The following is a 12,848-nucleotide window of genomic DNA, read 5'->3' on the forward strand; positions in this document are numbered from 1 at the left end:
GGTATGGTATGTGAACAATCTCAATAAAATTAAATTAAAAAATAAACAACAAACAAACAAACAAACAAAAAAACAAATCTGCCAGCTGCTCTTCCCTGCTGAGCCCTGCTCTGATGGTGCCCTGACATCAGGTGAAACATCGCGACTGTAACACCTGGTCTAGGACCAGAAGTAAATGCAGCTTCGTTACGTCAAGGTAAGGCCCTTCCTGAAAGATGCAAGGCTCACCTCTCGCCATGGGGCTGATAACCTCCTGTGCTACTCAACAGTGGCACGCTGGAGGAAAAAAATTCCACTCTATGACGTTTTCATAATTCTTCTACTGAATTACGAAAAGAAGATACAATAAAGATGACACAAAGAAGCTCCCATTTAAAGCTGAGGATGAAATGCTCCTTGGAATTCCACGCGATCTTGTTTCTTTTAGCTCTCACCTAACACTTCTCTGCAGGAAATGAGCAAGGCCTTCAAGTTTCAGATCTGGAGGAGTGTGACAATGACCAATGTCAGCAGGGAACAGGCAGGTGAGGTATATAATGCAAGGATTATGCATTCTAACTCAGGAAGGACTTACATGTGCCTTCAAGCACAAAGGCGTCTCACCAAGCATCTTGGCCAAAGAGATAAGCGTATTTTTAATCCAGGTTTGCAAAATCAGCAGAAAGTATTTGGGAAGATGAGACATAACCCCCTGCGCAGCAACCTGGCCCCGCTGCCGCCGACTGGCTCTGCCCTGCGCCCTCCTCACACAGGACAGCCGCCAGCGCACAGCTGCCCACCAGACTCTCCTGCCATGATGGAAATGCTCCACATCTGTGCGGACCAACGTGGTGGCCACAGCCAGATGTGCGCATTCAGTTGAGATGTGGCCAGCACGACTGAGGAAATGCATTTTCTGTTTTAATGTTGGACATGCAACTACAGGGCATCAGGCTCTCTCACACCTCTGAGTGTTGGCCCACGATGTGACCTCCCTGCATCTCTGAGTAAACCCTGCCTGTTCTTTAAGTCTACACTGAAAAAGGCCCAGGAACACCCACTATGGTGGATTCAATTGTGCACCCCAGGTGGGACACGGTATTGGTTGTGGTCCACATCCTGGAGGGTGTGGACCCATTGTCGGTAAGATCTCTTCAAGGTGCTCCTTCAGTTAAGGTGGGGCCCACCTGGACCATGGGCTTTTATCTGGGTCCCTGGAGTCCTTTACAGGCAGAGTGAATGTCAGACGGAGAGAGAAGCCACAGGGAACACCCAGAAGCCAGAGGTCAACAGAATCAAGAGGAGAAAGGAGATGACACTGCCATGTGCACTGCCATGTGACGGAAAAACCAAGGTAGCCCGAAGACTGCCAGCCAGCCAGAAGATACCAATTCCAGGAGGAAGCCAACCTTCTGGCCTCTGAAACTGTGGCCAATAAATTCCCATTGTTAGCCAACCCACAGTACGGTATTCAGTTTAGCAGCCGGGACACTAAAACACCCACCTTTTCTGCAACGGCATTTCTGACTGTCCTAAGCAGGGGATCGGTAGATACTTTCTTAAGAGTATCTGTCAACTTGTATCCTCCTAATTATTCATTTGTCTATCTGCCTCACCAGAGCACAAGAATATTTTTCCTTCTCTGTATTCCAAACTTCCTTGTACATTGTATACAAAAAGATACCTATGGACAATCATTCAAATGCTTTTTGAGTGATTTGCAGTTAAACACTCCAGAACATACTCGTTCAGTAAATAAAACCATAAATATCCAATATGTAAAGATTTAAAGATTCTCTTTCTTAACTCTCACCTTTGCTTATTTAATAAGTTATCAGTAATTGGCTAACAATTATTTTTCAGCAATTTGTGATATTCAGAAAAAGCTTAACACTTGACTGACTTCTGCCTTAATGACAGTTTGTCAAATAACCTTTACACCTCTCTGAATAGGAATCAAGTACAGATGGGACACAGCCAGGCAAAGACACACAAGAATGGAGGAATTCATTTTGTGTGACTTACTCCGCATTTAAATACCACATGCTATACTAAGTTTGAATTTTTTCCTGATTCCCAATTAGTTTATTAGGAGGCTTATAGAGGATTTTGGGAACTGCAAAACAGGTCCACGGAGCAGACAGAACCACAAAACACCTCCTATGACGCCTTCACAGCTCAAACCTGGCAGAGAATCAGGACAAAGAAAAGCCACAAAAGACAGTCCTTGAAGGAGAGGACCAGGCGGGCTGGGGCTCGGGGCCAGGCCATGCCCCTGCCGGGTGCCGATGCACAGGGCGCGCCGGGGATCACGGTGACAAGGAAGCCTGACCTGCGAACGGTCTCTCTGCCCTCAGGTCACCATCCATGTACCCAGCACCCAAGCGGGACTCAGAGTCCGCGGCAGGAGCACAGGCCACGAGGTGTGCAGGGATTGGCAATGCAGGGCACAGCAGGTGTGCAGGCGCCGCAGGGCAGCCTGCCGTCCTTGCTCGGCAGCAGGCCCTGGGATGTGACACTCTCATGCTCTGGTAGACCTGGTCATCCTGCACCCCCAGGTCTCCCGGCTCCACAGCTCCAGGTCAGCCGGGCTCTCGGCCGCTGGACCTCACCCTGCTGTTCGTGCTGCACCTGGGACCACTGGGAGCTGCAGCCTCAGTTGGCGTATCTTCCCCAGTCTCCTGCTGTGCTGGGCCTGCAGCTCCGTCTCCAGGGCACTGACCGTGCGTTTAGCTCGATGGCTTCTGCCTGCCAGAACTGCAGCTGCTCTGGGCCAAGCACCACCAGCCCATTACACTCTGCTATGACGTGCACTGTCTCCGTTTTCTCCCCAGATCCACTGAGGGAGATGCCACCATTATCTCCACTGATGAGATGAGGAATGTAGAGTATAGAAAGGGTAAATAGCTTGAATGCCATTTGATTCTAAAAATCAAGCTCTTGACATTATCAGAAGTGCCTCAACCATAAGGGAAAACAATTAGGTTGAGATTTCGGTGCTGGGCGGTGAGCTGGCTCACTCCTTGCTGGGTGATGCGCCCCACACGACAGCCCACAGCAGCTGCGACTCCAATCCAGGCTGCGCCTCAGCGAGATCCGGGGCCTCCAGGGCCAGTCGCAACCAGCTCAAGCTTGGAATTCTACATCTGTAAATGCCAGGGACCCACTTTGTGCCAATTTACTCTTCTACATGTACCCCCACCCTGAGTATGCTTCAACTATTTTCATGGGTATCAGCTGAGAACGAAACATAACTTTCAAGATTGTGGGAGACATGACCCTTGTGAAACATGACGCCATCCTGGTGATAAGATTTCCATCTGCAACACCACCGTGGCCCTAAGTCAACAAGTGCCCTGAGCAACAGCGGAAAGTCACAAAAAGGCCTTTGGAAGATTCAAGGAGACAAAATAAGATCTACAAATATGAGTGCTTAGTGTGGGATGGGAAACAGGGATGAAGAGAAGGGGCATCCATTTAAGTCTCTTGCCAACAGTTAAGCACACCCGCTTCATAAACCACCAAGCAGGATGACTGCAGGCATTGGATTAAAAACTCAAAACAAACAATGAATCGTGGATAATTTTACAACCACAGTCATATAAAATGTTACGAAATGCTGAAACTATGTAACTTGCAAATGCAGTAAAATAAATTTAAGACATTTTCATTTTGTAATAATGTCCCTTCCTTTATAACACTTTTAATTCACATTTGAGCATATTTAGCAACCCATAAAAATAGCACATAGCACTTACAAAGCTCCTTTCATCACAGTAGCTGAAAAAAAAAAAATCTACAAATGTGCCCAATTAAAAGACAGAAGCTGAGTCAGTATAAGGGAAATGAAGGAAAGTCACTGTGGGGACAGAACTCCGGGAGAATAATTATCTTTCATTCCCTCAAATGGAATAGACAAGTAATAACGACCTACTTCAACATGGGGTCAGTCAAGTATCTTTCCCCTCACGCCAAGATAATCATCGACTTACTGCCTTCGTTAAGGTTAGCACAGAGATCACAAGCTACGAGTGAGAGCAACACTCAGCTCGCTCTCCTTCCAAGTCTGCAGCACTTGAGGAACAGACCCAGAACAAGAGGAGGCCTCCAGGCCCACCCAGGCTCACCCTCTACTCTTGAGCTCAGAAAATGGAGCTCCAGAGAGCCTGGGACCCTCTTCTGGTCACACAGCATGCTGGGGCACAGCTGGGAACAGAAACAGCGCGGTGCCCCGCGTCCACAGGGCTCCTGCTGCTGCGCTGGGAGGTCGTTCCTGACCTTGAGGTGCCCGGTCCTGCCCGCCACACCTGGCCTGAGTGATCTGGAGCTACCGGGTGGTGGTGGAGGTCAAATGAGTTAACGTGAGCAGAAGTGCGGCCATTACTACCACAACCCCTAGCCTTTTACAAAGTAACACCAAATCTTAAATAATGTGTTCCTAACCCTGATTCCACAGAACTAATCTCAGGACACTTCTGGTGATTGGTCCTGATCGAACATCACTCGGTCATAATCTCTATGTAAGGCAAATGTGACAGGTGCAGGGTCCCTTCTGATGCAGCATCTGAACCAGTCCTCGGGTGGCCCTGCCTCCAGGTGCTCCCACCGTAGCAGAGCAGGTGGCGGGCAGCCAGGTGGCTGGCACGGCAGACACCGGGGCATAGCCCAGCTAACAGGTCATTTCAGGAGAGCAGGATATTTTTGGTGATTGTGCTTTAAACATATTACAGGATAAGTTTATCATTCTGGTGGTTGGAAGAGTTCTTTAAATGGATGAAATACTTTAAATATTCAATCAAAAAACACTTAGCCAGTCTCTCATTCAGGAAACAATTCATTAAATGTGCATTCATACTGAGATTGTTCTCCTTGAGTAAGTACAATAAGGATTCAAAGAATCATATTTACAATTTTATTTTCAAATTTATTTCATATATGGTAGAAACCTGAAACTAATTAATTTAGTGCCATTATCCAAAAATTTTAAAATATAAGATATGTAAATTGCTCAAATAACACATTGCTTAGGTCACATCCACAGTGGGAGCTGTTATTAATGTACTTATTTTAGGATGCATTATTTATAAATACATATATATACACACACACACAAAACAACTGTATCTGTGATAGTCAACTTATGTGATCAAATAGAGAACAAAGGTCAAATGGAGATGACTGAGTTTTTCCCATGTTCTGAAAAAATACTATGGTTATACATTTTATCACAGTGATGCCAAAAAAAAGTATGTAAAAACCAGAGTGGATGGTTTCCTGCTGAGAGGAGTGCTACAGCTTACCACCACTTTACCAACAGGCGTGGCTCTGAAAAAACACGTAAAATAAAGTGTCCCTTTGGGACATAAACTTGAGTGAGACAGAAAAGGGCATCCAGAGGAATTAAAAACTGGGTTATAACTCTGTGACTTGTTAAAGGAATACTGCTCTGGAGCGCTATCAAAAACAAAAATACCCCAAAGCAAACTATTGGCACTGCTCTTCTTCATTTGATCTGTTACAAATTTGAGGACTTTACCAGTAATAACTTAAGCTAAATGTTCCTTAAGTAAAGTCAGTGATATTGCTTATAATGAAAAAGGCACAGTGTCCAGGAAAGCCACTTGCACATCCACCTACCTCTGCAGGGAGCATCTGCTTCGTGCTATATAAAGAGCGACAGATTTTCAAAACTTCCTCTCCCAGACCTTGCTTGTTCTCCATTGTGCATCTGGTTAACATTGCTGTAGTTAGCTGCAACCACGGATTATTGCTTATGTTGCTTCTAATGGAGAAAAATGCAAGGCATTGGAAATGATTAAAGTTATCACAACTGTAATAAGAAATTAAAAAAAAAAAAAAAAAAGAAAACACCCTACCTTTTGAAAAAAAAGTTTGTAGCAAATTGCAGTTGGAATCAAGGAGGTATGTTCCGTCGAGCCTCTTTGGTAGAAAGGAGAAAGGGCAGCTCGTGGTGGCATTGCGACTGTCGCAGCAGCGTGGAGGTGTGGGGTGGAAGCGGAGCGAGGACAGGCTTTGAAGCCAGGGACCAGGGTTCAAATTCGGGCTCCTTGACTTTCCACTCGGGTGGCTCAGGTAAGTTACCTAAAGACTCCCAGCCTAGTTGTATGGTTCTGGGGAAGCTATCCAACCCCTCAGGGCCTCAGTTTTCTCATTTGGGAAAAGGAGATTTAACGTTTTCCTTGTCGAGTTGCTTTATTTAATGAACGACCTATGCAATTGTGAAGTTTCACTCTTAATAGGAGGCACATCTTATATTAACTACATAAATATTAGCTCTTCTTAATTATTATTATTATCATGGGACCAGAGCAGGACTAAATTGCTGTTCTTTAAAACTTGGGCTATTTAGTAAGAGTCTGTGGCTGCAGCACTGGATGCCAGATGCTGACTGACTAAGGAGGCCCAGCCTCCGGAAGGTTCCCTTCCTCGCCCTCAACGACGCTTGCAAGAGCAGTAACCACAGGGGGCTCACGAGGCCGTGCTTTCCGCAGAACGTTCGTGTCTCAGTTCAACTGAACCGTCCATGAGGACAGTGCACTGCTCGTTTCGAGGCACAGACAGTTGGGGGGGTAGATGGTGTGTCTGACTGCCAGGAACCTTCTCAGGCTCCAGGACTTGCCCTCAGCCATCCTTTGCCACACTCAGAGCTCGGCCCTGGTCTTTCCTGACATGTCTCCGGGAGCAGCGAGGGCTGGGCAGCCTGCAGAGCACAGACCCATGTGCAATGTGGCTTTGAAAACAAACTATCAAAAGATAATTTTCACCAGCCAGGAGTGATACACTGGAAGAAAACTAAGACTCTTCCCTAAGTACAAGACTCTTCTCTTTTCACGAATTCTCAGACTGAAATGGAAAAACCATGGACCACTGTCTCTCAAACTCCAAGTTGGCCCTAATAAGCTGGCAGTCCTGTGGGTCAAATCTCTTAGCTTTTAACCCCGCTGTACTGGCTGGCAATATCCAATGGTCACTCTTTCTCTCTCTCTCTCTCAATAATTTTGGAAGTGCTTAAGTCATATGTCGGATTGTGTGGGGTAAAAGTTCTCAAAAGCACATTTGAGAGTATGTCTTTAAAGCATCCCATCGCACACTGTCCTGCGGTGAGCAGCAATTTGAGACAGGAAAGAAGCAGAAAAGGCCGACTTTATGTGATTTATCCTTTATCTATCTTTCAGCTAGCAGAGACATGCACAGTAAGAGGGGCTGAGTAAAATGGCAAATGTTTGTTCAGTTTCAATGATTCAATAAAGTCGATTTGTGAAACACAGGTTAGAAATTTACAATTTTCATTTCATGTAACTATAAAAGTAAGAATATACTTTTAAAATTAAGAATATTTTTTGTCTACAAATGCTTTCAACATTTCAGATGCAGTAAATGTTTGGCTTCTTGTGGGGAGATCTTACCATAAGAAAGTGAGTGTAAACAGTAGCATTCTAAAAGTAAAAGAAACTATAAAACCAGAATTAACTAATCTACTAGAGGTGTTGCATTTGAATTCAGAAATTCCTTTAAACTGAGAAAATATAGATTTTGAATGCTGGAAGAAATCTACAATTCAACTGCAATGATTTGCTAAAAAAGTGAATCATTAATGACCACCCAATTCTTGGGTCTCCATCCAGGAGTTCCTTAGGAGCAGTTCCCCAGGCCCCAGTAAGAGGGGTGGAGACAGGAAGTTGAGTGAGGGGCTCAAGAGCTGCTTCTGATGAGCACCTGTAGGCTCCCAGGCAGCTACTCTCAGACAGCTGTACTCAAAGGCCATCACAAGGAGAACTGAAGGTTTTATGATGTGAGAACTGTACTGTTTTATAAAAGTTATATGTCAGCATGCCTGCCACCCATGACAGAGACCTAAGAAAAGATTTTTGTTTTTGTATTTTTATTACCTGAAAACACTTAGTTAAAAACCAAACCAAAACCAAAACACTACTCTCCTTGGGTCTGTGCCACAAATTTCTAACGGTCTCATCCTAGGGTAAATGGTAAAGCGTATTCTCCAGATGGTTTTCACCAATACTAAACTGCTCAAACATAATTTATTTTCAGGAAAACATCCTTCTTTAACTTCCAGTGTGTGGTGACGTGTCCTGGCCTGGGGCAGAGCCTGCTGGCCGAGTGTGAGGACAGTCCCAGAGCAAGTGGGGCCTGCAGCAAGGAGCTGGTGCTCGTATTCTTTGCCACTGGAAAGCAGCAGTGCGTGGCAGCCAGCATACACGCTCAGAGGGAATCTGGCCACCACCCTCCAAAGGTAAAAGGCTCAGGTAGGAGGCTGATAGCACAGGGAGCTGTGGAAATACCCCACATGGATGTGAGGGGTGAGCTCAGCAGGACAAAGAGGAAATACATCTGGGATGTGAAAGGAGCCGGTAGCTGGCTAGAGGTCTGTCTCCTCCACTTATCAGTGGTGTGATGCTCACAGTTATTTCACTTCTAAGCCTCCAAACCCACCTGCAGAATTAGGATAACCTCATTTCCCCTTGTAGGTGTGTTCTGAGAATTACTGATAATATATGTGAAGTGCATGTAATATGTGTGTTCTCAAAAAATGGAATTATTCATTAATTCTCAAGTTAGCATTGTGAGCTGTGTTAAAAGGCAGTCAAAAGCATTTTTTAAAAATTCAACTTCCATGTGAGACCAAAGGAAGAGATGTTTATTTGGTGCAAAATCTCTATTTTCTGTAGCACGTTATATAAGTTAAAGTGACTGGCCCATTTATTCCATAATTACATGGAACCTTGAATAGAGGGTGAGATCTGGTTGTTTTCTACAGGTTAGCATGAAACCCTGATACATCCCAGAGTAATTTGGGCAGAGAATAAAAATGTATTTGCAAAGCCCCCTTGAGGGACTGGGGAAAATTGTGGAAATTAAACTTCCCCACCTGGGGAATTCCTGATAAACTAACAAGCACTGGGGACTACCGTTGTAGTAGATGAAGCCCTTGATCTTGGGGCTTGCCCTTATGAAATTTGTTACTGCAAAGGAGAGGTTACACCTCCTTATAATTGTGCCTAAAAGTCACCCCCCGAGAACCTCTTTTGTTGCTCAGATGTAGCCTCTCTCTCTCTAAGCCAACTCAGCAGGTAAACTCACTGCCCTCCCCCTTACATGGGGCATGACTCCTGAGGGTATAAATCTCCCTGGCAACATACTTACACCGACTCACTTCTCATCGGCGGCCAGGCTTGCAAGAGCAAAACCAAGTGCTGAAATTCAGCCTCATGGTGACTGGAGTCCAGGAGTTCCAGAAAGAGAGCGAGGCGGTTCTCTTCACTGTCAGTGTCAGTTATATTTACCTGTCAGTGGAAAAACACACTTGAAAAAGGTGGCAGAGGCTACTGAATTTGTTTATATGAGAATTCAAATTTGATTATTTTGATTAAATACTGTGTTTGGAGAAACTTTACAGTATGCTGGGTAAGTCAACATCCAACAAACCCTTCAAAAGCTCTATGCCCTATTCAATTTCTAATGTTCACATAAAAATTGTTTAGAACAATAAAATCACAGGAAGGTTCTTAACTTTCTTTACCCACATATGTTCAAACAAGTAGATGTCCACAGAACGAGCTCACTGGCATTTAACATATCTTATGGTAAAATATTGAATCATTTTAATTGAAATTCTAATATTTCACCATAACCAACATTAGCTAAATTTTTAAAAGTTTCAATTATTATAAATGAATTTCTAATTTTCATTTTAGCATTATTATTACTTAGCCTTCATGTTGTCTGGAAAATTTCTCTAATTTGAAATTAAAGATTTTACTATTACACATTTACCGTAAGATTTTTTTTCTCTAAATCAAAATAAAGGGAAATATCCTGTATTCACATTTCCATTTCTAATGTGTTCTGTCAAATACGGAATACTCATGTTTCTTCTAATTGAAGGACTGAATGATTTTTCTTTTACATTGAGGTAACCCTAAAACAAATTACCTTGTCAATGCCTCTGAGGAAGAAAATTTTGCTATTTTAAGTTAAAAAGCAGTTTTAAGCAGAAAAATAAGCCAAGAGCCGGTTCTCTTGTTTTGTAACCTGTCTTAATACAGATTCTCTATATCTGGATATACAGACATTCATAAGAGTCAGATGATGGTAATATGAAAAAAATGAGAATAGATGGTTGCCTCTATATTTGCTAAATTGTCTGGATTAATGCATGTTTCCAAAACATTTAATGTAATGGTCATTCTGGCTCAGATTCCACAAAGCCATCTGAAGAAGTCACACCATGAATTCTGAATTCTCACAAAGTTTGACAGGTCCAGTGAAATTATCATAATCACTGCATGAACCTTCTCACACGGAGACTGGTTCCACCTTCCTAAACCTGACTTCAAGCCCATGTCGTTCCTTCATGGAGTTAAGAATCCAAGAGCATTTTGGGATTATTCTTGAAATAACTTCACGTTTATTCATAAATAACTTCCTGATCTCACCTGCCCTTACAGCAGTTTGTGGGGACAGCACAGGCATCATTAACCTCGCTGTGCAGGTGAGGAAACAGGTGACAAGTCCAGGTCACCTGGGTCAGTAGGTGGCAGAGCCAGATGCAGGTGTTCTGAAACCAGAGGGCTAAATAAGATAGGCTAAGCCTGCAATCATTTAAATTGGTGTTCTAAAGGGGAGTTTGGCAATGTCCTCTGACCTATTTATAAAGAAATGTTTAAAAAAAACCCTTGACTTTAAGACATTCATCTGCCACATCACTTAAATCCCACCTTGGTGATGGAAACCCTTTTTCTTTGTTTTAATTTCTTCCTTTTATTTTATTTATTTATTTACTTATTTGTTTGCTTGTTATCTGTTTGTGCCTAGAACATTCTTCCTTCAGATACCTGTAGGGCCCATTCCCTCATTTCCTCTGTGTTCCTCCAGTGTCTCTCTCCGGAGGGGCCCTGCCCACCCGCCCCGCTCGGCAGCTCCGCAGCCCTTGGCACAGCGCACATGTGCTTTCTGCCCTCCTTCCTCCACGAGAACTCGGCCCCGACAGCAGAGGCTTCTGTGCGTTCCCAGGTCTGTCCCCGCTGCCTGAAACGGTGCCTCAGAGGGAGCCGATGCCCAGTAAGTATGGATGGAGCGAGGGAACGGATGAAGGAGGTTCGTCATTTACAAAATCCTTTAGCACAGAGGATTAACTATTCATGGAATTCTTATACAGTTTTGGTGCCGACAGAAATTACTAAAAAAGACCCAGACATCCTGCTTATTGCCATTATATCTAGACCTACTGACACGTTGTGATTAGTTTGTGACTTCAATGAAGTCCTCTCTTTGGACCTCATTTTCCATATCTGAAAAATGGGTTCCCCAAATTGCTGCAGTCTCAGAAGTTTAAGTGGTGCCTTGATGTCTGCAGCTGGTGAAAAGGGCTGGTGAACTGCTGGCCTTTCCTTCCGGCATCAGTGATCTGAGTTTCCACAGATGCACTTATTTGCAGAAAAGGTTTGGTGCTTAACAATATTAAAGACTCATTGAGTCTCTAACGTTCTTGGCTGAGTCGATAATTCCAGTTTCCATAACCAACTGCAGTGTAATTAGTAACGAGTAGGTTTTTCCCTTACATGAAATGCAGATTTTCTATGCGTTATTTTCAGAATGCGATGCATCCCATAAAAAGTAAGAGATTAAGAAAAAAGTATTCATGGTTACAGAATCATTTAGGTTGAATTTCTTTTCAGCAACTGTAATAGCTTATGAATTTTTAGGACATTGACTGTATCATAAGGGGAGGAGAGAGAAAAGAAACTATAAATTAAACATTTATGTGTTTGTTTCTATAGTAATGTGCAAATGCCACTTTATGTTGTTTAAAATGTTTGTAATAGAGCTCTTTGTACAGAGTTCTGAAGGGTGTGTTTGTCAGGAAACTTTTTTTTAATGTTCACTAATAATTTCAATTTTTAGTAACTTACTTTTTCTATATTTAAAACACAAATGTGAGATATATAGTAACTTACACAATTATCCATTTTGTGTATGCACACTTTCACACTCCCTTGTATCATAAAGGATTTCAAATTAAGTTACTCAGCTCTTAAGAAAGCAGTTTTAAATTCTCTACCACTTAAGCAGACAAAGTTTTCCCTTTAAGTTTTATCACCTGTGATGGTTAGGGTCCTATGTCAATTTGGCCAGGTGATGGTGCCCAGGTATCTGGTCAAGCGAGCAATGGACTAACTGTTACTGCAAGGACATTTGTGGCTGGTTAATAAACCAAAGGCTGGTTTGCATCTGTGGCTGACTACATCAATGAAGGGAGTGTCTTCCACAATGAGAGAATTCAATCAGCTGGATTTAATCCAATCAGTTAAAGACTTTTAAGGGAGAAGAGAGAGAACCTTCACTTCTTCTTCAGCCAGCCAGCCTTTCCTGGGGGGTTCATTGAAGACCCTCAGTTGAATGCCAACTTGAGCCTACCCCATGAAATTTCCCTTCGTCAGCCAGCCTCTCCTGGGGAATTCACTGAAGACTGTCACTGGAGTTGCCAGCTCGCTGCCTGCCCATGGAATTTGAATTCATGCATCCCCACAGTTGCATGAGACACTTCTATAAATCTCATATTTACAGATCTCTCTTGTTGGTTCTGTTTCCCTAGAGAAACCACCCAATAGAAGAAGGACACCCAGGCCCCGTGTTTACTAACCCCGGACCTTGTGACACAGAGCATCTCCGAAGGCTCACTCCCCTCCAGGTGCAACGGGGGACTCTCTGACGTCAGGTGAGCCCGGTGCTTGGGCAACAGTGAGCAAGGCACAGACTCTCTCCTGCTGGGCCTGGCACTCCCCTCCCCTCCAGGAGTTACTGGAGTTGCTACTACAAGGTTTCCAATA

The 12,848-nt window shown here is 43.7% G+C and overlaps 1 protein-coding gene across 2 annotated transcripts in view; it reads right to left on the reverse strand.

Moving 5' to 3' along the window:
* NBAS (NBAS subunit of NRZ tethering complex) overlaps positions 1-12,848 on the reverse strand; it is a 397,863-nt gene that overhangs the window by 27,655 nt on the left and 357,360 nt on the right. The window contains exons 49-50 of one of the 2 annotated variants that reach the window (XM_037813443.1): positions 9,163-9,302; positions 5,617-5,761 (exon numbers count right to left, since the gene is read on the reverse strand). In XM_037813443.1, the coding sequence (XP_037669371.1) occupies positions 5,617-5,761; positions 9,163-9,302 (285 nt within the window). Of the gene's footprint in view, positions 1-5,616; positions 5,762-9,162; positions 9,303-12,848 lie in introns of those variants that run through there. The other variant, XM_037813445.1, reaches the window with a different exon arrangement.

The sequence above is a fragment of the Choloepus didactylus genome, chromosome 20 (genome assembly GCF_015220235.1).
Source record: "Choloepus didactylus isolate mChoDid1 chromosome 20, mChoDid1.pri, whole genome shotgun sequence".
NCBI lineage: Eukaryota > Metazoa > Chordata > Mammalia > Pilosa > Megalonychidae > Choloepus > Choloepus didactylus.